This window comes from Phyllobates terribilis, unplaced genomic scaffold (genome assembly GCF_046119375.1).
Source record: "Phyllobates terribilis strain yellow unplaced genomic scaffold, ASM4611937v1 Scaffold_1__5_contigs__length_1240528914, whole genome shotgun sequence".
In the NCBI taxonomy this organism is placed as follows: domain Eukaryota; kingdom Metazoa; phylum Chordata; class Amphibia; order Anura; family Dendrobatidae; genus Phyllobates; species Phyllobates terribilis.
In genome coordinates this window covers 5,129,444-5,155,851 of record NW_027362761.1, presented here as the reverse complement: position 1 = coordinate 5,155,851, position 26,408 = coordinate 5,129,444, and the positions used below count along the sequence as shown (strand labels likewise).

Genomic DNA, 26,408 nt, shown 5'->3' with positions numbered 1-26,408 from the left:
GCAGATGTTGTCCTTGGATGGATATGAACTCCGGACCCCAGCGCTGCAAGGCTGTAGTGCTAACCACTGAGCCACCGTGCTGCCCTTAAAATCAAATGTTTATGCTGTGTCTCCAGCTCTTTTAGATCATCATAAATGAAGTCAGTTAGATTTGAGCTCAGTTTGATTTATGACAAGCTCAGGTGACTGAAGACATGACCGAAACACTCGCTTCTGTGACAATACAGGCAGAGTAATGTTTTACTTCACAGGAAACATTCTCCTCTCCTGCCCAGGAGCTGTGGTATGATCAGACCATGTTCCTGCATGGTCAGACACAGCCATTACACAGTACACAGCAGGGGCAGCACATTTATAAGATTATCTCAGCACAGGAACATTTTATTTAAACACATACAATTGTGGAACTTATTATTATTCCAAGATCTATTGATTAAAATGTAGTTAGTTTGTGGGACATCATCTTTTAATGAGTTTTATGCAACCTTACTTGTACACAACTTTCAACAGGAGATTCTATTCAATATAAACATTTAGTGTAACATCTTTGTGTTTTAAAGCATTCATTGCAGATGGCATTGCACCTGCACAAAAATGTATATACATTGCATATGTATAGGTCCCGCATATACTGGTTCCACTTTGAGAGAAAATATAAATTAAGGGGAAAAAGTAAAACATGAACCAGAAAAATAGATATGGTAAAAAGGTAAAGCTCTAGAAAATGCACAATAAGAAAAGTTAAGAAAATCAGGTTAACAATAAAAGCAGCATTTAAAATGATACTGATAGATTATCCATAATAAATACAAAGGGTATGATAGAATGCTTTCAATGGTAGCTCGCATCATTTGTAGTAGACCTGTCAGGTCTTACATGCTGTCTACCTGGGGGAAGCATATAATAGATAAAACACCTATAAGTAGATCCCTAGTTAACCTCACAAGCTGTGTAGTAAGAAGCTTTTAGGCTGCGTGCCAACTATGCGTTTTTCAAGCGTTTTTGCTGCGGAATTTCTGCTGCGGAAACACTTGGTAATATGTGCCCCATGGTCCCCAATGACAAGCCGCATGTTCTGTGCCCATGCGGAATTTTCCACAGCGGATTATCATTGCGGAAAAATCCCCAGCATGTCCATTATTTGTGCGCTTACGCATGCGGAATTGCCTTCTCAATGCATTAGAAAACGCATGGCAAATCCGCATGTGCAAAACGCTTCAAAAACGTGTGTAAAAATCCGCAAGCGTTTTTATTGCAAGGATATGCAGGAATGAAGTAGAAACGTTCCGCTTCATTTCTGCATCGTGGGCACATAGCCTTAAAACATTCTGATTTCCCAGACTTCTTTCTTAGCTCTAGTTCCAAGGCTGGGTTACCCTGATCACACAGTTTTTCCTATCTCTATGGCCACGTTTACACATCAGTATTTTACATCAGTATTTGTAAGCCACAGTAAGAAGAAAAGTATAACAGAATCATGTCACCACTTCTGCAGTTTTGACTCCTTACTGCTTTTGGCTTACAGATATGACATACTGACCAAAATACTGCCATAGGAACATAGCTTAAGGCACAGTTCACATGGCCGTATTTTTGGACAGTGCTGTGCATGAAAAAACAGACAGCAGTGAGACCAATGTTATTCAATGGCGGCAATGCAGATGAGCCATTTATTTCACAGAGCGAATCTGCACGTGAAAAATATAGCAGCTAGCACTCATTTCATCCGTGTGTCAGATTAGACTCGCCAATCAAGTCTATGGGTGCATAAAAACAAAATCGGATGCCAAGTGGACCAATTGTGTAGCATCTAATTTCTGTGACACAGGAAACTATTTAGTCTTTCACCTTTTATTCACTGCTGCTGTATAAAAACGGATTGCACATGGATAACCAATGAGAAGAAAATCCTCAAAGATTTCTAGATAAAACTTGGAGGATATTTTATACGCTCGTGTGAATTTAGCATGATACAGAGGAAGTTGTTATTTTCTGTCCATACATAATAATTAACATCTCTGAACTTACTAGCACGTAAAGCTAGGGGATTTATAAAAGCGTATAATCACAGCCATCTTCATTTTAACTATAACATGCTTCCCTTTAAAGGGAACCTGTCAACAAGTTTCCTGCTATGTAATTTGAGGGCAGCATAGAGTAGAGGCAGAGACCCTGATTCCAGCAATGTGTCGCTGACTGGGCTACTTGCAGTAGATTTGATAAACGCACTGATTTATCTACTGCAGACCTAGCAGTTCTTTAAATGCTGAGCTCTGTATAACCCCCACACACACACACACACAAACGACTGATTGGCAGCTGTGTGTACACTGTGCATAGGCAGAAAGCTGCCAATCTGTTGTAGGGGTGAGGATGTGTAGTGCTCATGAATATGCAGGACTACATGACAGCAGGTTTACTAGTGCTATAGTGATATTTTTTAGCTTAATCAGCTGAAGATTGTTATCAAAACTACAGAAAGCAGCCCAGTAAATGACATACTGCTGGAATCAGGGTCTCTGTCTCTACATCATAGTGCTCTCAAATTAGGTGGCAAATACCTGATAATATGTGAGTCCTCTCTCCAGACACAAATATTGCAGGTAGACACAGCCTGCAGTATAAGGTAAAGAGACGCAATGTACTGACATTTTATAGCAAATCTGATACTGGTTTAGTTACTTTAATTATCCATTTCAGAATAGCTAGCTGCAAAATCTTGATATTAAAATGAGCATTTTATAATTCAGGTACTGAGTAAAAGAAATCATTAGTCCAAGTGTATTCAGTCGCCACCCATCCAGCCTGAGCAAGAGCTGCAGCTTGTACTGATATATTGGAGTATAAACTGGATGTGTTAAAAAAGGTTCCAGTGCTGAGATAATCTAATAAATGTGCCCCTGCTGTGTACTGTGTAATGGCTGTGTCCACCAATGCAGAGCTGCTCCAATTCATGGTCGGCACATATCAGATACTTATTTTCCCCACTGTATATATAAAGTCAGTGACATACCCTTCCTCCCCTGACCAGGAGCTGTGGCATGTGAACTGGAGCAGCTCTGCATTGTCGTACACAGCAAATAAGGCAGAAGATTATCTCAGCACAGGAACATTTTATTTTTTTACACATCCAATGATCTATTAATTAAAATGTATTTTATTTGTGGAACAACCATTCTAATTTCCATAAAGGACTACACTGCCATTCTTATGAATTTTCAAAGGAAATATTACATCCTTATCATCAGGTCTAAGATATCTATTTAATAATGAGTGCAGTTTGTAATGTGAAATCTTGCGACCTAGTGAAATGCAACAAAAGAGCCACCAATAATGAAGAAATAGCATTAATTCTTTATCTGTAATTTTTCTTCTGTCTTAAAGTATGGATTTGAAGTTTTCATGACAAGAAATTTGCCTTAGTAACAATCATTATTGTAAGGTCACGGTTATGTGCTTATGTTTTAGGAAACACATTTCTAAAAAAACCGTAGGATCCAGACAATGAATTACAAAATCAAAAGATTTAATAGCATATTAGATTGGATACATAATTTCCATATAATGGTCCCTCATCTTACAATATTGTTTGGTTCTGAAAGTACAATTGTAACTGAAGGCCACGACTCCACAAAAATACAGTAAATGCTGTTGTTTAAAATGGCCAAAAATATCATCTCAACATAAGAAAATAATTAATATTGAAAAAAATAAAAGTCAGAAAAAGCTGCCACAAGTAAAGGTGTTGCTTTCTATGTAGAGGACAGGAGCGTCTTCAGTGTACACCAGGTTATGATGACTTGGTTTTATTTTTAAAGTGTAGAGATCAGTGGAGTACATATACAACAAATAGAGAATAATACAGCAGATGGAGTGCAGACTGAAAGCAGTACACTATATATAGCACAGGTAGCGAGCAGTACAACACATGTAATACAGAGCTGAACAATTAATGTATGACAGGTAAACAGCTGTACAGTACACATAGTGAAGGTAGAAAGCAATACAGTGCACATAGTACAGGTAGAAAACAGTACGATACATGTAGTACAGGTAGAAGGCAGGATGGTACATGTAGTACAGGTAGTACAGTTATAGAGCAGCATGGCACATGTAGTACACATAGAGAACAGTAAAGTACATGTAATAGAGGTAGAGAATAGTGTTGAGCAAATGTATTCGGCATTTCAAATTTGGATTCATGTTCGGGGTTAAGGCTTGTTCGTGCCAAAAAATCGGCTCTGCCCATGAACAGCCATGATTTGCCACGCTTATGTTATCAGGGATGTTCATGGGGAGGCGATTTTTTGGCGCGAACAAGCCTTAACCCCGAACACAAACCCGAATTTGAAATGCCAAACAAATTCGCTCAACACTAGCAAAGGAAGAAAATAAGTCAGCTCACCCATGAAGGATCCCAATGCACGGAAAACCAGCAGAGCCGCAGGAAAAGCAATCGATCAGTGAAAAAAATGCAGCTTTGGAAACCCCATAAAATAAAGAAATGTATTTAAACAGATTAAAAAACATGAGAAATATAAGCATAATCGTCACAGCCCCAGGTGGGTAGAGAGCTGGGCAGACACGTTTCAGACTGTCCGATCCTTAATCATTGCTATCTAAAATGCCCACAGGTCGCTATTATATAGAGCTTCCTGTCGAGAACATCTGACAAGTTTATGCCAATCAAATCACAGGTAAGTACATCCAATAAAAACACATAGCTAAAAAAGTCAGAAACGGGATAACCAAACTAAAAAAGAGTACACACATGGTTATAATGTCCATTAGTAAAGCAAGGCAATCACGTATAATAACCGGCTAATATGGAGTAGTTCTACATAGTGATATATGAGGTCATGTTTCACGTTCATACCAAGTGGTGTCCGTGTCTGGAGCAGGAAACTCCACCAGGTTTCCCGATTGAGGAGCTTTCTATGATGATCACCTCCTCTATGAGGTTTGTATACCTTCTCGATTCCTATCACCCTACACGGAGTGGTATCGCCATCATGATATAATGAGAACTGTTTAGAAGCCGCTGAGCATTTAAAGATTAATCTGATAGATGTCTCCTGATGCTAATTTTTAGGGCACCTGTCGTACAGCCAACATATTGAGCAAACCGGTAAGCAAATATAGAACGTATGAGGAATTGCAATTACTGAAGTTCTTAATTTTCTATGTTTTATTAGTTGTAGTGGATATAAATTGATTAGTATTCACTATATGTCTGCAACATCTGCAGGTTTTATGGCCACATTTAAAAAAAACCGCTGTGTGTAGCCAGGTCTTTGTATGTATATGACTTTCATTCAGGTGTAAGCTTGGAGACAGAATGCTCCCTAAGGTAGAAGCTCTTGTGGCCGTAAAATGGACGGGATGTGTGAGAATAGGTTTTAATTTCTCATCTTGTAGTAGCATAGGAAGATATTTATTTCTAAGTTGTTTCATTTCTGCAAATAGTGGACTGTAATCAGATATAAAAGCAATTGGTTTGTTTTTCTGGTAATTTTTTTGGGGTTTATCTTTAAGGATATACTCTCTATCTGTTAGATAAACTATGTTCATAGCCCTATTAATCGTCCAGTTGGGGTATTTCTGACTCCATAATCTTTTTTTCACTTTAGTGGCTACACACAGTGTTTTTTTTTAACCCCTTTACCCCCGAGGGTGGTTTGCACGTTAATGACCAGGCCAATTTTTACAATTCTGACCACTGTCACTTTATGAGGTAATTACTCTAGAACGCTTCAACGGATCCCTCTGATTCTGTTTTTTCGTGACATATTGTACTTCATGATTTTGGTAAAATTTCTTCGATATCACTTGCGTTTATTTGTGAAAAGAACGGAAATTTGGCGAAAATTTAGAAAATTTCACAATTTTCAAACTTTGAATTTTCATGCTCTTAAATCAGAGAAATATGTCACAAAAAAATAGTTAATAAATAACATTTCCCACATGTCTACTTTACATCAGCACAATTTTAGAAACAAATTATTATTTTTTTGTTAGGGAGCTATAAGGGTTAAAAGTTGACCAGCGATTTCTATTTTTTTCAACAAAATTTACAAAACCATTTTTTTAGGGACCACATCACATTTGAAATGACTTTGAGGGGTCTTTATGACAGAAAATACCCAAAAGTGACAACATTCTAAAAACTGCACCCCTCAAGGTGCTCAAAATCACATTCAAGAACTTTATTAACCCTTCAGGTGCTTCACAGGAATTAAGTGAACGTGAAAAAAAAAAACATTTAATATTTAACTTTTTTTCACTAAAATTTTATTTTAGAATCCAATTTTATTTTCACGAGGGTAACAAGAAAAATTGGAAAACAAAAGTTGTTGCGCAATTTCTTCTGAGTACACTGATACCCCATATGTGGGGGGTAAGCCATTGTTTGGGCGCACGGCAGGGCTCAGAAGGGAAGGAGCGCCAATTGACGTTTTCACTGCAAAACTCGCTGGACTTGACAGCGGACGCCATGTTGCATTTGGGGAGCCCCTGATGTGCCTAAACAGTGGAAACCCCCCACAAGTGACCCAATTTTGGAAACTAGACCCCTTAAGGAACTTATTTAGATGTGTGGTGAGCACTTTGAACCCCCAAGTGTTTTGCAAAAGTTTATGACATAGAGCCATGAAAAAAAAAAACACCTTTTTTTTTCCACAAAAACAATCTTTTAGCCGCAATATTCTTATTTTCACGAGGGTACCAGGAGATATTGGACCCCAAAAGTTGTTGTGCAATTTCTCCTGAGTATGCTGATACCTCATATGTGGGGGCAAGCCATTGTTTGGGCGCACGGCAGGGCTCGGAAGGGAAGGAGTGTCTCTTTGGAATGCAGACTTTGATGGAATGGACTGAGGGCGTTAAGTCACGTTTTTAAAGCCACTGATGGGCCTAAACAGTGGAAATGCCCAACAAGTGCCCCCATTTTGGAAACTAGACCCCCAATGAATTTATCTAGATGTGTGTTGAGCACTTTGAACCCCCAGGTGCTTCACAGAAAATTATAATGTTGACTTGTGAAAATAATAAAAAAAACAAAACACATCTTTGCCATAAAAATGTTACAAAATATATATATTTTCACAAGCGTAACAGGAGAAAGTGGACCTCAAAATCTGTTGTCCAGTTTCTCCCGAGTACGCTGATACCCCATGTATTGCAGAAAACTACTGTTTGGGCGCATGCCAGGGCTCGGAAGGGAAGGAGCGACGCTTTGGAATGCAGACTTTGATGGAATTGTCTGTGGGCGTCATGTCACGTTCTCAGAGCCCCTGATGGGCCTAAACAGTGGAAATGCCCAACAAGTGCCCCCTTTTTGGAACGGACACCTGATTTTTGAACTTTATAATGTAGTGTCATACGTCAGTTGTGTAGGACAACCTGACGAGCACTACACAACTGACATATGACAACCTGACAAACACTACGTCAGTAGTGTAGTGTCCGTCAGGTTGTCATACGTCAGAAATTAATTCAATAGTCCATGGAAGTATAGTACCTTTTGAAGCAGTCTTTCATACACAGGCCAGGTTTGTCGGGGCAGGTGTCACATTGATAAATGGTGTCGTTGCGTATTCCCCTTTTATAACACACTCGGCACTTCTTTTGTGACTTACCTTTTTTTGCGACTTGAGAGATCTTCCCTGGGAAATGCTGGCCTGGTACAATTCGAGGTCCTTCAGTTCCAGAAGTATTGGTGCCTGCTCCGTCACCGCTGCCAAATATCAGGGCCTTGATAACTGTCCCCTGGAAGTTAAGATACGACGTAGAAGTCTGGCCTGCACATTGTGACAGAAGGAAAGCGTTGTGCATTGCCATCTGAACGATGTGCACAGCCAGCTTCTTATACCATACCTTGGTCTTTGTCAAAGCACTGAACGACTGGAGGACTTGATCAGAGAGATCAGCTCCCCCCATGTACTTGTTGTACGCCACTACACAGTCTGGTTTGGCGACCTGTGTAGTGGAACCTCGTACAGTGCTGAGGGTGCTGCTATCACCATATATGGTAGTCAAGAGAAGGACATCCCTCTTGTCCCTTGTACTTGACCACAAACAGGTGGTCGCTACATTGGGCTCTGCTCTCACCCCTTCTGAGCATCTGCCCAATTAGCGTCTTTGGGAGGCCTCTCTGATTTTTGCAAACAGTACAGCAGGCTGCGGTACGTCGCACAGAGAGGGACACTTGTATAAAAGTTATCCACGTACAGGTGATAACCTTTATCCAGCAGTGGGTGCACCAAGTCCCACACAATTTTCCCACTCACTCCCAGAACAGCGGGGCATTCAGGGAGTTCAATCCGGGAGTCCTTCCCTTTGTAAACTCTAAACTTGTGAGTGTACCCTGAGGTACTCTCACAAAGTTTATATAGCTTGATCCCGTACGTGGCCCTCTTAGTGGGCAGGTACTGCCGGAATCCAAGTCGCCCCTTAAAAGCGATTAAGGACTCATCCACACAGATGTTTCTTTGGGGCACATACACTTCAGCAAACTTGTTGGTGAAGTGTTCGATGACCGGCCGAACGTTGAAAAGACGATCAAAGTTCGGGTCATCATGTGCAGGACACCTTGCATTATCTTGGTAATGCAAGAACTTGTGGATGGCCTCAAAACGTGTCCGGGTCATGACCATTCTGAACACTGGAGTGTTATACAAAATGTCAACACTCCAGTATTGCCAAAGTTCTGGCTTCTTCAGGATCCCCATATGAAGGACCAGGCCCCAAAACTTCATAATTTCTACTGCATCTACAGGAGAACAGTTAGAAAATGGGGTTTTGTTCCAAAAATTGATGAGCGTACAAATTAGTTTGGCCCACCATGAGGTTTACAAAATCCTCAGAGAAAAAGACTTTGAAAAAGTCTAGTTCTGTGAGGCCGGTGGTGTCAAACTTCCGCCACGAAATCAGGAATCAGGGGCTCATAATTTTCAGGGGGTGAGTTCCATATGGGGTCAGTAGTGGGGGGTGCTGGTTCATCTTCTATCCTGGGGCGACTGCATGGCGAGCCAGCAGCACCTGAGGAAGAAGAGGAGGAGGAGGAAGACGAGGAATCAGAAAAGTAAAGAAATGTGGGATCCTCGCTGTCCGTGTCGGAGGCAAGAATAGCGTATGCCTCCTCCGCTGAATTGCGAGCTTGAGATGAGCGGGACATTTTTTTTCTTGTGTATGTGGTGCGTGTGTGTCAGTACTTTATTTAGAGTGCGTGTGTGTCAGTGTGCTTGGTGTGAAATTTTTTTTTCTGAAAAAAAGAAAAAGAGAAAAAAAGGAACTACCAAAGGTGGTGCAAAGAGAGAGCACGAGTGCAGATCGGTGAACTATGTCACCAATCAACTCTCGGCAACTGCTGGGTGTGTGCATGGATGTGATGCAAAGGAGTGGGAGTGTAAAACAGCGAGCACGAGTGTGGATCAGTAATCTGTGGTCACTAATCAGCGACCAGCCGCTGCAGAAAGCACGGGAAAAAAAAACGACAAAAGTCGAGCGATCAAGTACTGATCAAGTAATGATCGGCACTTGGTGGGAGAAAGGGGGATGGGAAGGGGGATGGGAAGGGGGGGGTGGGGAGAGGGGAGAGAGGGGGATTGGGGTGGGATGAGGACGGATCAAAAAATCCTACTTACAGTTGTCACCTTTCAGATGTCTTCTGTAAGATGTGTTCTGTAAGATGTCTTCTGGAGCAGGATCTGCGATTGTGGTGTCACAGGCTTCTGTGGCACCGCAAGGCCCAGCACAGTGCACAATCAGACAGCATGACCGCCCTCTAGAAAAGAAAAACTGTTACTTGAAAAAAAAAGGGTAAAGTAGCGAGCGCGAGTGCTGATTGGTGATTTGTGTCACCGATCAACTCTCGGAGGCTGCTGGATGCACACACGGAGGTGGTGTAAAGTGAGGAGGAGGAGGGGAGAAAGAATTGACAGGGACAAAAAAAATCCTGAAAAGCAGCGAGCACAGACGTTAATCAGTGACGTAGTCACTGGTCAGTGCTCGGCCGCTGCAGGACGCACGTAAAAAAAAAAAAACTGGGGGGAGGGGGATTGGGGTGAATGAGGAGAGAATAGAGATGGACTTAACAAAATCTTCTCTGTTCTTCTTTCAGCAGCACGATCAGCAGCAGGTTCTGGATGAGGCTCTGGAGCAGGAACCGCAGCAGAAGGACACAGGAGACCGCAGCAGGACACGAAGCAGGAGACCCAAGACCCAGGAGACCGCAGCAGGACGCCAGAGCAGCAGCGACTGGAGCAGATGAGAAAAAGGTCTTGTGGTGTCACAGAAGATTCTGTGGCACTTCAAGGCCCAGCAACAGAGTGGATCAGACGTGACCGCTCTGTAGAAAGCCTCACCAAGGATCTGCAGGGCGGTCACAGGGGGGGTGATAGGGTGGTGACAGCCAGGTCACAGGCCGGTAACCACCCGGTCAGGTACTGTGATTGGTGCGATCAATGATTACATCGATCGCACCAATCAGAGATGGCTTGGGCCTGGGCACGCACCACAGGGGGTCACAGGCAGATCACAAGCCAGTCACCGCCCTGTGACCGCCCTGTCACCTGTGTTCAGGTTCTCTGATTGGAGCGATCGATGTCATCATCGATCGCACCAATCAGAGCTGGCTGGGGGCTCTGCTGACTTCACAGGTGGTCATGGGGTGGTGACAGGCAGGTCACAAGCCGGTCACCGCCCCGTGACCGCCCTGCTATTGCGCGGTAGCGTGATGATCGGCACGATCAATGTGGTCGGCGATCGCACCGATCATAGTGGGTTGGGGCCAGGGCTGGGGTCTCCTAGCAACAGCCTAGGATCGGTGCTCTTAGGAGCATCGATCCTAGGCTGCACATCACTGTTTCTAAAAACAGTTTTCTCACTGTTTTCTGAAACTGTGAGAAATGTTGTGATTGACAGTTCAGAATTGAACAGCCAATCACAGCGATCGGAGGTGCGGGGGCACCCCCCGGGATGACGGCGCCATCTACCCTGAGGTAAGATGGCGCCAGAAATTTAATGCGATCACCGCGACCGAAGTCGCGGTGCAACATTAAAGATAGGGTGTACTAATACGTATCAGGCCCATAAGGCCCAGGGTGCAGATACGTATTAGTAGGCCCTGGCCAGAAAGGGGTTAAATGTGGCCATAAAACCTGCACGTGTTGCAGACATATAGTGATTACAGTCCACTATTTGCAGAAATGAAACAACTTAGAAATAAATATCTTCCTATGCTACTACAAGATGAGAAATTAAAACCTATTCTCACACATCCCGTCCATTTTACGGCCACAAGAGCTTCTACCTTAGGGAGCATTCTGTCTCCAAGCTTACACCTGAATGAAAGTCATATACATACAAAGACCTGGCTACACACAGCGGTTTTTTTTAAATGTGGCCATAAAACCTGCAGATGTTGCAGACATATAGTGAATACTAATCAATTTATATCCACTACAACTAATAAAACATAGAAAATTAAGAACTTCAGTAATTGCAATTCCTCATACGTTCTATATTTGCTTACCGGTTTGCTCAATATGTTGGCTGTACGACAGGTGCCCTAAAAATTAGCATCAGGAGACATCTATCAGATTAATCTTTAAATGCTCAGCGGCTTCTAAACAGTTCTCATTATATCATGATGGCGATACCACTCCGTGTAGGGTGATAGGAATCGAGAAGGTATACAAACCTCATAGAGGAGGTGATCATCATAGAAAGCTCCTCAATCGGGAAACCTGGTGGAGTTTCCTGCTCCAGACACGGACACCACTTGGTATGAACGTGAAACATGACCTCATATATCACTATGTAGAACTACTCCATATTAGCCGGTTATTATACGTGATTGCCTTGCTTTACTAATGGACATTATAACCATGTGTGTACTCTTTTTTAGTTTGGTTATCCCGTTTCTGACTTTTTTAGCTATGTGTTTTTATTGGATGTACTTACCTGTGATTTGATTGGCATAAACTTGTCAGATGTTCTCGACAGGAAGCTCTATATAATAGCGACCTGTGGGCATTTTAGATAGCAATGATTAAGGATCGGACAGTCTGAAACGTGTCTGCCCAGCTCTCTACCCACCTGGGGCTGTGACGATTATGCTTATATTTCTCATGTTTTTTAATCTGTTTAAATACATTTCTTTATTTTATGGGGTTTCCAAAGCTGCATTTTTTTTCCAGAGGTAGAGAGCAGTATGGTATATGTTGTACAGGTAGAGAGCAGTACGGTACATGTACTACAGTTACAGATCAGAATGGCACATGTAGTTCATATAGAGATTAGTACAGTACATGTAATAGCGGAAGAGAGCAGTACGGTATAAGTTTTACAAGTAGAGAGCAGTACGGTACATGTAGTACAGTTACAGATAAGCAAGGCACATGTTGTACATATTGAGAGCAGTACAGTACATGTAATACCGGTAGAAAGCAGAATGGTATATGTAGTACAGGTAGACAGCAGTGCGGTACATATATTACAGGTGGAGAGTTCTGCAGAGGATCTATAACCATGCTATGGATTTTAGTAATCTAAAACTCACTGATTGTCTCTAGTTGACTCCAATTTAATAAGATCATTACAAGTCTTTCACCAGTGAAATGCAGTCAGTTTCACTTATGTAAATCAGCTCTTCCTATGCCAGTGTGAATGTGGCTTTAAGCTCTAATAAGCCAGGATTTTGGGATGGATCATTGTAGAATACTACACCCTGGAAAATCACTGACGTATAATTGAGCACTACATTATCACTAAATTCAGCACTAGGTATTACTGGAGTGCGATGTCACAAAATGCAATTGCTGACAGCAACAACATTGCTATATTTTTATTCTATGATATATTGTCTGTTTTATTTGAATTAACTAAATCAACCTATAAAGAATATTGAAAGGACATACAGCCGATAAACACAACTATCACCTAAGTTCTGAAGATAGAAGAATAAAAATCACAGCACTACATGTAGCCCCAATTAATAAAGGGTTTGAGGTGGAGGCTGGTGTACTTACCATTACTACCAGAATGGGTGGTTGGAATTCATGAAATACTTTTGTATGTCATCATATTTTGGCCTATTTATTTCATCTTGACTGCTTGTTGCTATCATTACATTTTGGCCATTTCTTTCTGTATCCCTTTTTATCTTCCTGTGCCATCTAGTGGTTTTATTTGATATTTACCTTCTATATTATCTATGATCATGGCTTTGTTTTACATCAGCCTCTTTCTTCCGATTTTATTTGATTTTCATCATTGTGCTAGGTCTTTTTCCCAGTAAATGATATTTATGACTTACATCAATGTGTTACTTTGCATATTAGTAATAAATAGGGTTTTTTTTGTAGGATTTATATTAAGCTTGATTCCCCTATTCTTATTTGGGACTCATCTGGTTTATAGATGGACCTATTAATAAGGTAGTCTATTCATCCACGTCATTACTCTCTCTGAGCTTATATTTTCCTTTCTATATCTCACAGACTTTGGACAGACAGACAGACGTGCATTGTTTCAAATCCAACACTGGCAGTCATACTGTGCATTAGCAGTATTATTCCTCCTCTTACCTGATCTTAGCTGCTTGATTCTTCCACTACTAGCTACTGGATCTACTGGGAGAAAGTCTTTGAACCAGGTTATTTCAGGATCTGGGTTTCCACTGGCTGCACATAACATGGTAGCTGTTCTTGTACGTTCTACAACCTTGAGTTGTGGACCCATGTCAATGTTTGGAAAGCCAGGGGGCAGCTGGTCCTCTGTGTAAAAAGAGAATTCAACACTGATAAAATCAGTCGATATTAGATTACTAGCACAAAGATGACATTTATACAAAACCCCAGGAATAGTGTAGCAGGAAAAAATTTATACTGTAAGGAGGACTATGTGGGGCCATTATACTGTATGGAGGACCATGTGGGGCCATTATACTGTACGGAGGACCACGTGGGGCCATTATACTGTACGGAGGACCACGTGGGGCCATTATACTGTACGGAGGACTATGTGGGGCCATTATACTGTACGGAGGACCATGTGGGGCCCATTATACTGTACGGAGGACCATGTGGGGCCATTATACTGTACGGAGGACTATGTGGGGCCCATTATACTGTACGGAGGACTATGTGGGGCCATTATACTGTACGGAGGACCATGTGGGGCCCATTATACTGTACGGAGGACCATGTGGGGCCATTATACTGTACGGAGGACTATGTGGGGCCCATTATACTGTACGGAGGACTATGTGGGGCCATTATACTGTATGGAGGACCATGTGGGGCCATTATACTGTACGGAGGACCACGTGGGGCCATTATACTGTAAGGAGGACCACGTGGGGCCATTATACTGTACGGAGGACCATGTGGGGCCCATTATACTGTACGGAGGACCATGTGGGGCCATTATACTGTACGGAGGACTATGTGGGGCCCATTATACTGTACGGAGGACTATGTGGGGCCCATTATACTGTACGGAGGACTATGTGGGACCCATTATACTGTACGGAGGACTATGTGGGGCCATTATACTGTACGGAGGACCATGTGGGGCCATTATACTGTACGGAGGACCATGTGGGGCCCATTATACTGTACGGAGGACTATGTGGGGCCATTATACTGTATGGAGGACCATGTGGGGCCATTATACTGTATGGAGGACCATGTGGGGCCATTATACTGTACGGAGGACCATGTGGGGCCATTATACTGTACGGAGGACTATGTGGGGCCATTATACTGTACGGAGGACCATGTGGGGCCATTATACTGTACGGAGGACTATGTGGGGCCATTATACTGTACGGAGGACTATGTGGGGCCATTATACTGTACGGAGGACTATGTGGGGCCCATTATCCTGTACGGAGGACTATGTGGGGCCATTATACTGTACGGAGGACCATGTGGGGCCATTATACTGTACGGAGGACCATGTGGGGCCATTATACTGTACGGAGGACCATGTGGGGCCATTATACTGTATGGAGGACTATGTGGGGCCATTATACTGTACGGAGGACCATGTGGGGCCATTATACTGTACGGAGGACTATGTGGGGCCATTATACTGTACGGAGGACCATGTGGGGCTATTATACTGTACGGAGGACCATGTGGGGCCATTATACTGTACGGAGGACCATGTGGGGCCATTATACTGTACGGAGGACTATGTGGGGCCCATTATTCTGCATGGAGGACTATGGTGGGGCCCATTATTCTGTACGGAGGACCATGTGGGGCCATTATACTGTACGGAGGACCATGTGGGGCCATTATACTGTACGGAGGACCATGTGGGGCCATTATACTGTACGGAGGACTATGTGGGGCCATTATACGGAGAACTATGTGGGGCCATTATACGGAGAACTATGTGGGGCCATTATACTGTATGGAGGACCATGTGGGGCCATTATACTGTATGGAGGACCATGTGGGGCCATTATACTGTACGGAGGACCATGTGGGGCCATTATACTGTACGGAGAACTATGTGGGGCCATTATACGGAGAACTATGTGGGGCCATTGTACTGTATGGAGGACCATGTGGGCCCATTATTCTGTACGGAGGACCATGTGGGCCCATTATACTGTACGGAGGACCATGTGGGGCAATTATACTGTACGGAGAACTATGTGGGGCCATTATACGGAGAACTATGTGGGGCCATTATACGGAGAACTATGTGGGGCCATTATACTGTATGGAGGACCATGTGGGGCCATTATACTGTATGGAGGACCATGTGGGGCCAATTATCCTGTACGGAGGACCATGTGGGGCCACTATACTGTACGGAGGACCATGTGGGGCCATTATACTGTACGGAGGACTATGTGGGGCCATTATACTGTACGGAGGACTATGTGGGGCCATTATACTGTACGGAGGACTATGTGGGGCCATTATACTGTACGGAGAACTATGTGGGGCCCATTATACGGAGAACTATGTGGGGCCATTATACGGAGAACTATGTGGGGCCATTATACGGAGAACTATGTGGGGCCATTATACGGAGAACTATGTGGGGCCATTATACTGTACGGACAACTATGTGGGGCCATTATACGGAGAACTATGTGGGGCCATTATACGGAGAACTATGTGGGGCCATTATACGGAGAACTATGTGGGGCCATTATACGGAGAACTATGTGGGGCCATTATACTGTACGGAGGACTATGTGGGGCCATTATACTGTACGGGGGACTATGTGGGGCCATTATACTGTACGGAGGACTATGTGTGGCCATTATACTGTATGGAGGACCATGTGGAGCCATTATACTGTATGCAGGACTATGAGGCCTATGTGGGACCATTTTACTGTACGGAGGACTATGTGGGGCCCATTATACTGTACGGAGGACTATGTGGGGCCCATTATACTGTACGGAGGACCATGTGGGGCCCATTATACTGTACGGAGGACTATGAGGGCCCATTATACTGTATGGAGGACTGTGGGGCCCATTATACTGTATGGAACACTAAGTGGGGCCCATTATACGCATGGAGAACTATGTGGGGCCCATTATACTGTATGGAGGAGTATGTGGAGCCATTATACTGTATGGAGGACTATGAGGGGCCCATTATACTGTATGGAGGACTATGAGGGCCCATTATACTGTATGGAGGACCATGTGGGGCCATTATTCTGTATGGAGGACCATGTGGGGCCATTATACTGTACGGAGGACCATGTGGGGCCATTATACTGTACGGATGACCATGTGGGGCCATTATACTGTACGGAGGACCATGTGGGGCCATTATACTGTACGGAGGACCATGTGGGGCCATTATACTGTACGGAGGACCATGTGGGGCTATTATACTGTACGGAGGACTATGTGGGGCCATTATACTGTACGGAGGACTATGTGGGGCCATTATACTGTACGGAGGACTATGTGGGACCATTATACTGTACGGAGGACTATGTGGGGCCATTATACTGTACGGACGACAATGTGGGGCCATTATACTGTACGGACAACTATGTGGGGCCATTATACGGAGAACTATGTGGGGCCATTATACGGAGAACTATGTGGGGCCATTATACGGAGAACTATGTGGGGCCATTATACGGAGAACTATGTGGGGCCATTATACTGTACGGAGAACTATGTGGGACAATTATACTGTACGGGGGACTATGTGGGACAATTATACTGTACGGAGGACTATGTGTGGCCATTATACTGTATGGAGGACCATGTGGAGCCATTATACTGTATGCAGGACTATGAGGCCTATGTGGGACCATTATACTGTACGGAGGACTATGTGGGGCCCATTATACTGTACGGAGGACTATGTGGGGCCCATTATAGTGTATGGAGGACTATATGGGGCCATTATACATAATGGAGGACTATGTGGGGCTTTATACTTTATGGAAGACTATGTGGGACCTTTATACTGTATGGAACACTATGTGGGGCCCATTTTACTGCATGGAGGACTATGTGGGGCCCATTTTACTGTATGGAGGACTATGAGGTGGTCCATTATACTATATAGCGGACTACGTGGGGCCCATTATACTGAATGGAGAACTATGAAGTGGCCCATTATTCTGTATGGATGATATGAGGTGGCCCATTATTCTGTATGGAGGACTTTATTCTAAGATCTATTAATTAAAATGTACTTTGTTTGTGGCACAACCCCTTTGAGTTTGTTTCCATATTAAAAGTGTCATCATTATATTTGATGAAAAGGAAAATCTTCCTCATATCATAAACAGACTTTAGAAATACTTTTTTCTAAAGATCTGTTTGTATAATGTAATACAGGGACTGTTAGGCAGGGTATTTACATATGCAGACAACTGCTGGTGCTTCTGGGGGCACGGGGGTACTGACAGGTTCCCTTTAAGTGTGCACACTTTAGGAATTAGACGGAATTCCTAAATATGGCTTATTGTGTTTCTGTCTAGACAAAATAAAGGCTCTGGAATGGCGCCACAATTCATTGAAAAAATAGCTCTGTATATCAACCATCCATGAAAATGTGTCATTAACCCCTTTATGGCAATTTTCCTCCCCTTCTTCCAAGTGTCATAACTATTTCTTTTTTTTGGGGGGTTGTGGGGGAGCGCCAGTGGCGGAGGAGCGGGCACAGGAGGCAGGAGCCGCCTGCTGCAGCCTACACTGTACCCGCTACTAAAGAAAATGAATATTCACTGCTCCCCACGCCCATGGACGTGGAGAGCAGTGAATATTCATTTCCCTCAATAGCGCTCACACTGTACCCGCAGCGCGGCTCCTGCAGCGGCTGGCGGTCAGTGTGCCCGCTATTAAAGTCCATGAATATTCACTTCAACCCACTCCCATGGGTTGTAGTGAATATTCATGCACTGTAATAGCGGGCACACAGAACCCCGGCGACTGCAGAAGCCGCGCTGCGGGTACAGTGTGAGCGCTATTAGGGAGAATGAATGGTCACTGCTCCCCACAAACAGTCCTGGCGTGGGGAGCAGTGACACTTCCGGCACAGCATGTCACAGTGTGAGGGTGCATGGCGGTGCCATGCACACCAGGATGGGGATAAGGGGTGCCATGCATACTAGAATGGGGATCAAGGGTGCCATGCATGCCAGGATGGGAATGAGGGGTGCCATGCATACCAGGGTGGGGATCAGGGGTGCCATGCATACCAGGGTGGGGATCAGGGATGCCATGCATACCAAGATGGTACATTTGGGTGCCATGCATACCAGGATGGGAATGAGGGCTTCCATGGATACCAGGATAGGGATCAAGGGTGCCATGCATACCAGGATGGGGATCAAGGGTGCCATGCATACCAGGATGGGAATGAGGGGTGCCATGCACACCAGGATGGGGATAAGGGGTGCCATGCATACTAGAATGGGGATCAAGGGTGCCATGCATGCCAGGATGGGAATGATGGGTGCCATGCATACCAGGGTGGGGATCAGGGGTGCCATGCATACCAGGATGGGGATCAGGGATGCCATGCATACCAAGATGGTACATTTGGGTGCCATGCATACCAGGATGGGAATGAGGGCTTCCATGGATACCAGGATAGGGATCAAGGGTGCCATGCATACCAGGATAGGGATGAGGGGTGCCATGCATACCAGGATGGGAATGAGGGGTGCCATGCATACCAGGATGGGGATCAGGGGTGCCATGCATACCAGGATGGTAGATTTGGGTGCCATGCATATCAGGATGGGAATCAGGGGTGCCATGCATACCAGGATGGGGGATCAGGGGTGCCATGCATACCAGGATGGGGGATCAGGGGTGCCATGCATACCAGGATGGGGGATCAGGGGTGCCATGCATACCAGGATGGGGGATCAGGGGTGCCATGCATACCAGGATGGGGGATCAGGGGTGTCATGCATACCAGGATGGGGGATCAGGGGTGCCATGCATACCAGGATGGGGGATCAGGGGTGCCATGCATACCAGGATGGGGATCAGGGGTGCCATGCATACCAGGATGGGGATCAGGGGTGCCATGCATACCAGGATGGGGATCAGGGGTGCCATGCATACCAGGATGGGGATCAGGGGTGCCATGCATACCAGGATGGGGATCAGGGGTGCCATGCATACCAGGATGGGGATCAGGAGTGCCATGCATACCATTTCTATTTTTCCCTCTAAAACCAAGGTGCATCTTATGGTCCGAAAAATACGGTAACTACTAGACATGTGACAGAGCCTTATGTAACTGTCTCATTTGTTATATATCTTCCAATGAAGAGATCCACATCAATATTCACCAATTCTGTTACAATACTGCTGTACTGAGAAAGTCAGAAAATAAATGCATCAGTCGTAAATTGTTCTTGTACCTCTCAAGACAGTAAGTTTGGCACTGACTGTAGATTCACCCAGAATGTTCTGAGCAACACATTCATACACATTTTCATCCCGTGGCGTGCGCAGAGGCTGAATACGTAGAACTGCACCAGCTCCCTCATCAAACTCTATTGTCTGGGGGAGTAAAAACATGTGTTATCAGAAGACAAAAATATTTAAAGAAATCAAGTATAACAGACATTTCTTTTAATTTTCACAAGTGACAAATGTAGGCTAGGGCTAAACGGCGACATGAAATCGCAGTGACACATTGCAACATTGGATGTATTTGCTATAGTGTCGCATTGTTACCTAAGACTTACTGTAACAGAGTCGCATATGTTTTCAAATGTGTTGAATGCCCTGTCGCTGGTCGCAAGTCGCACATGACATGCGACTCATTTTCAACCTGGCTATTTTATTTACAACAGAATCACAGCTCTAAAATGGTCGTATGACAGCAAGTCGCGGTCAATTACACAGATGTTTTTGGTGGGCAACTTTTCTGAGAATTGATGTTGCGTGACACGTCACTGTGTAGCCCTAGTATATGGGCAGAAAAGTGTGCTACTGAAATTAATAACTGCAAGCCCTATTCAGATGATTAGGACATTCACTGAAATCTCCGCAACAAATCTGTTACAAAAAACAGCAAAGAAAAAAGTTAAATTTTTTTTATATACTGAATACTTTTTGTTGCATGCATTTTTAATTGCGGGTTAATATGCAATAATGGATCAATTGTGTCTCAGCCCCTGTATGTCACGATCAGATTAATAATGTTGCAGATGGGATTCCAGGATATACAGTGGTTACGGAAAGTATTCAGACCCCTTTACATTTTTCACTCTTTCTTTCATTGAAGCCATTTGGTAAATTCTGAAAAGTTCATTTTTTTCCTCATTAAAGTACACTCTGCACCCCATCTTGACTGAAAAAAAACAGAAATGTAGAAATGTTTGCAAATTTATTAAAAAAGAAAAACTGAAATATCTAATGGTCATAAATATTCAGACCCTTTGCTCAGACACTCATATTTAAGTCACATGCTGTCCATTTCCATGTGATCCTCCTTGAGATGGTTTTACTCCTTCATTGGAGTCCAGCTGTGTTTAATTAAACTGATAGGACTTGATTTGGAAACGCATACACCTGTCTATATAAGACCTCACAGCTCACAGTGCATGTCAGACCAAATGAGAACCATGAGCTCAAAGGAACTGCCCAATGAGCTCAGAGACAGAATTGTGGCAAGGCACAGATCTGGCCAAGGTTACAAAAGAATTTCTGCATTACTCAAGGTTCCTAAGAGCAAAGTGAGCTCCATAAACCTTAAATGGAAGACGTTCGGGACCACCAGAAGTCTTCCTAGACCTGGCCATCCAGCCAAACTGAGCAATCGTGGGAGAAGATCACTGTGGCTGAGCTCCAGAGATGCAGTAGGGAGATGGGAGAAAGTTCCAGAAAGTCAACTATCACTGCAGCCTTCCACCAGTTGGGCTATTATGGCAGAGTGGCCCGATCGAAGCTTCTCCTCAGTGCAAAACATATGAAAGCATAGAGTTTGCTCAAAAACACATGAAGGACTCCCAGACTATGATAAATAAGATTCTCTGGTCTGATGAGACGAAGATAGAACTTTTTGGTGATAATTCTAAGCGGTATGTGTGGAGAAAACCAGGCACTGCTCATCACCTGCCCAATACAATCCCAACAGTGAAACATGGTGGTGGCAGCATCATGCTGTGGGGGTGTTTTTCAGCTTCAGGGACAGGACAACTGGTTGCAATTTAAGGAAACATGAATGTGGCCAAGTACAGAGATATTGTGGATGAAAACCTCTTCCAGAGTGCTGTGGACCTCAGACTTGGCCGAAGGTTCACCTTCCAACAAGACAATAACCCTAAGCACACAGCTAAAATAACAAAGGAGTGGCTTCAGAACAACTCTGTGACCATTCATGACTGGCCCAGCCAGAGCCCTGACCTAAACCCAATTAAGCATCTCTGGAGAGACCTGAAAACAACTGTTCACCAATGTTCACCATCCAACCTGACGGAACTGGAGAGGATCTGCAAGGAAGAATGACAGAGGATCCCCAAATCTAGGTGTGAAAAACTTGTTGCATCATTCCCAAGAAGACTCATGGCTGTACTAGCTCAAAAGGGTGCTTCTACTCGATACTGAGCAAAGGGTCTGAATACTTATGACCATGTGATATTTCAGTTTTTCTTTTTTAATAAATTTGCAAAAATTTCTACATTTCTGTTTTTTTTTTCAGTCAAAATGGGGTGCAGAGTGTACTTTAATAAGAAAAAAAATGAACTTTTTAGAATTTACAAAATGGCTTCAATGAAAGAAAGAGTGAAATATTTAAAGGGGTCTGAATACTTTCCGTACCCACTGTAGATCATTGATATCTCTGATTTCTGCTGTCAGAGTGGGACGGAGTATGAATTCATTGGTTTTATCACTATGCCTCTACCATTCCAATGAAAAGATGTTCTAGAGTCATCTTTATACAGTTAAAGGGGTTTTACAACAAATGCACTTATTACCAACTATACAGAATAGGTGATAAGTGCATGATTGGTAGGACTTAAGACCCTTTTGTGAACAAATTTTTAGGACGCACGCGAGACCACCTGTGCGCATTTTTGATGGTCCCATACACAGGGTCCCCCAAAAATTCACTGTTTAGGTTTGCTTGTTAAGTAAACTTAAAAAGTAAAAAGACATTTGAAGCTAGCAAGTCTAAAGAATTGGCTTAGGTATATCTGAGTCTAAAGGCTGGAGTTGCAATGAAAACCATGATAAATCTGATTCAGTGTAGCGCAGCAGAGTATGGTAGGTTATTAAGCAACTACTGGTTCCTTTATTCCAAGAGGGATGGACAAAGAAAGAACTCCTAATGAACATTAATGACTGTCATTATTTTAAGATAAATAGATATAATTCCGAATAGCAGTAGCAGGGCTGGACTGGCCATCAGGAAATATGGCAAATGCAAATGCTAGATGAACCAGTCCAGCTGTGGGCCACATCCACCTGCAAAATTATTAACAGTATTGGATTCCTCAGGACGTCGATACTATTAACAGATGCAGTGGGGCAGAGAGCCATGAACTTGCTGCTTCGCCCCTTCCTCTGGCGGACCGCAGGGTACTTCTGGACCGTGGCCTGGTGGAGGCCGGTGCCGCTTAGTGGAGGATAGTTAGTGAGGTGCAGTTAAATGGGTATTCCCATCTCTAAGATCATATCCCAATATGTAGTAGGTGTAGTAATAATAATATTAGCAAATACCTCCAATTAGAAATGTAGTATAGTATTTCTGATTCGCTATCTCTCTTTCCTCATGTGCAGGCATCGCAGGACCTTAGGTATCCATAGTTACGTCCACTGATCAAGTCAGCTAGTTAGCCAGCTGCTAGTGTTCTTGGAGATGGGAATACCCCTTTAAGTCATAGCGCCGCTTGACATCTACTGTGCGCCAAACTGGACGAGGGGATGGAGGTGGACAGGGAGCCAGGATATGTGGTGAGTAATATATATATATATATATATATATATATATATATATATATATATATATATACACACACACAGTGCCTACAAGTAGTATTCAACCCCCTGCAGATTTAGCTGGTTTGATAAGATGCAAATAAGTTAGAGCCTTCAAACTGCAAACGAGAGTAGGTTTTATGAACAGAAGCATAAATCTTACAAACCAAAAAGTTATGTTGCTCAGTTGAATTTTATTACATTTTAAACATAAAAGTGTGGGTCAATTATTATTCAACCCCTATGTTTAATATTTTGTGGAATAACCCTTGTTTGCAATTACAGCTAATAATCGTCTTTTATAAGACCTGAACAGGTCTGTGGAGTTATCTTGGCCCACTCCTCCATGCAGATCTTCTCCAAGTTATCTAGGTTCTTTGGGTGTCTCATGTGGACTTTATTCTTGAGCTCCTTCCACAAGTTTTCAATTGGGTTAAGGTCAGGAGACTGACTAGGCCACTCCAACACCTTGACTTTTTCCCTCTTGAACCAGGCCTTGGTTTTCTTGGCTGTGTGCTTTGGGTCGTTGTCTTGTTGGAAGATGAAATTACGACCCATCTTAAGATCCTTGATGGAGGAGCGGAGGTTCTTGGCCAAAATCTCCAGGTAGGCCGTGCTATCCATCTTCCCATGGATGCGGACCAGATGGCCAGGCCCCTTGGCTGAGAAACAGCCCCACAGCATGATGCTGCCACCACCATGCTTGACTGTAGGGATGGTATTCTTGGGGTCGTATGCAGTGCCATCCAGTCTCCAAACGTCACGTGTGTGGTTGGCACCAAAGATCTCGATCTTGGTCTCATCAGACCATAGAACCTTGAACCAGTCTGTCTCAGAGTCCTCCAAGTGATCATGAGCAAACTGTAGACGAGCCTTGACATGACGCTTTGAAAGTAAAGGTACCTTACGGGCTCGTCTGGAACGGAGACCATTGCGGTGGAGTACGTTACTTATGGTATTGACTGAAACCAATGTCCCCACTGCCATGAGATCTTCCCGGAGCTCCTTCCTTGTTGTCCTTGGGTTAGCCTTGACTCTTCGGACAAGCCTGGCCTCGGCACGGGAGGACACTTTCAAAGGCTGTCCAGGCCGTGGAAGGCTAACAGTAGTTCCATAAGCCTTCCACTTACGGATGATGCTCCCAACAGTGGAGACAGGTAGGCCCAACTCCTTGGAAAGAGTTTTGTACCCCTTGCCAGCCTTGTGACCCTCCACGATCTTGTCTCTGATGGCCTTGGAATGCTCCTTTGTCTTTCCCATGTTGACCATGTCTGAGTGCTGTTCACAAGTTTGGGGAGGGTCTTAAATAGTCAGAAAAGGCAGGCAAAAGAGATCTTTAATCCACACATGTGAAGCTCATTATTCTTGGTGCCTGAACTACTTCTTAATACTTTAGGGGGACCAAACAGAATTCTTGTGGTTTGAGGGGTTGAATAATAAATGACACTCTGAATTAACTTTTAACGTTTTAAAAAAAAAAAAATTTGCTGCAGTGCATTTCCCACTTCCAGGCTGATCTACAGTACAAATGTCACAATGCCAAGTTAATTCCGCATGTGTCAACCAGCTAAATCTGCAGGGGGTTGAATACTACTTGTAGGCACTGTATATATACACACACACATACATACATACATACATACATATACACACACATAGTGCAGACCAAAAGTTTGGACACACCTTCTCATTTAAAGACATGTTTTCAGTTGTTTCACACTTTTTTGTTAAGTCTATTAGTCCACATGTGTTAATTCATAGTTTTGATGCCTTCAGTGTGAATGTACAATTTTCATAGTCATGAAAATACAGAAAAATCTTTAAATGAGAAGGCGTGTCCAAACTTTTGGTCAGTACTGTATATATATATATATATATATATATTTATTATATATATATATATTTATTATATATATATATATATATATATATATATATATATATATATATATATTACTATAGCTGTTGGGGCATTATATTATATATAGGAAAGCTGTTGAGGCATCATATTCTAGAGTTAGGTAGGTCCATATATATTTGGACAGAGACAACATTTTTCTAATTTAGGTTCTAGACATTACCACAATGAATTTTAAACAAAACAATTCAGATGCAGTTGAAGTTCAGACTTTCACCTTTCATTTGAGGGTATCCACATTAAAATTGGATGAAGGGTTTAGGAGTTTCAGCTCCTTAACATGTGCCACCCTGTTTTTAAAGGGACCAAAAGTAATTGGACAATTGACTCCAAGGCTATTTCATGGACAGGTGTGGGCAATCCCTTCGTTATGTCATTCTCAATTAAGCAGATAAAAGGCCTGGAGTTGATTTGCGGTGTGGTGTTGCATTTGGAAGGTTTTGCTGTGGAGTAAACATGCGGTCAAAGGAGCTCTCCATGCAGGTGAAACAAGCCATCCTTAAGCTGCAAAAACAGAAAAAACCCATCCGAGAAATTGCTACAATATTAGGAGTGGCAAAATCTACAGTTTGGTACATCCTGAGAAAGAAAGAAAGCACTGGTGAACTCATCAATGCAAAAAGACCTGGGCGCCCACGGAAGACAACAGTGGTAGATGATCGCAGAATAATCTCCATGGTGAAGAGAAACCCCTTCACAACAGCCAACCAAGTGAACAACACTCGCCAGGAGTTAGGCGTATCAATATTCAAATCTACCATAAAGAGAAGACTGCATGAAAGTAAATACAGAGGGTTCACTGCACCGTGCAAGCCACTCATAAGCATCAAGAATAAAAAGGCTAGACTGGACTTTGCTAAAAAAACATCTAAAAAAGCCAGCACAGTTCTGGAAGAACATTCTTTGGACAGATGAAACCAAGATCAACCTCTACCAGAATGATGGAAAGAGAAAAGTATGGCGAAGGCGTGGTACAGCTCATGATCCAAAGCATACCACATCATCTGTAAAACACGGCGGAGGCAGTGTGA

At 43.4% G+C, this 26,408-nt stretch overlaps 1 protein-coding gene across 1 annotated transcript in view; it reads right to left on the bottom strand.

Moving 5' to 3' along the window:
- Positions 1 to 26,408, bottom strand: part of PTPRS (protein tyrosine phosphatase receptor type S) — a 600,332-nt gene that overhangs the window by 309,410 nt on the left and 264,514 nt on the right. The window contains exons 4-5 of the mRNA XM_073652674.1: positions 19,892 to 20,033; positions 13,590 to 13,778 (exon numbers count right to left, since the gene is read on the bottom strand). Of these exons, the coding sequence (XP_073508775.1) occupies positions 13,590 to 13,778; positions 19,892 to 20,033 (331 nt within the window). The remainder of the gene's footprint in view (positions 1 to 13,589; positions 13,779 to 19,891; positions 20,034 to 26,408) is intronic.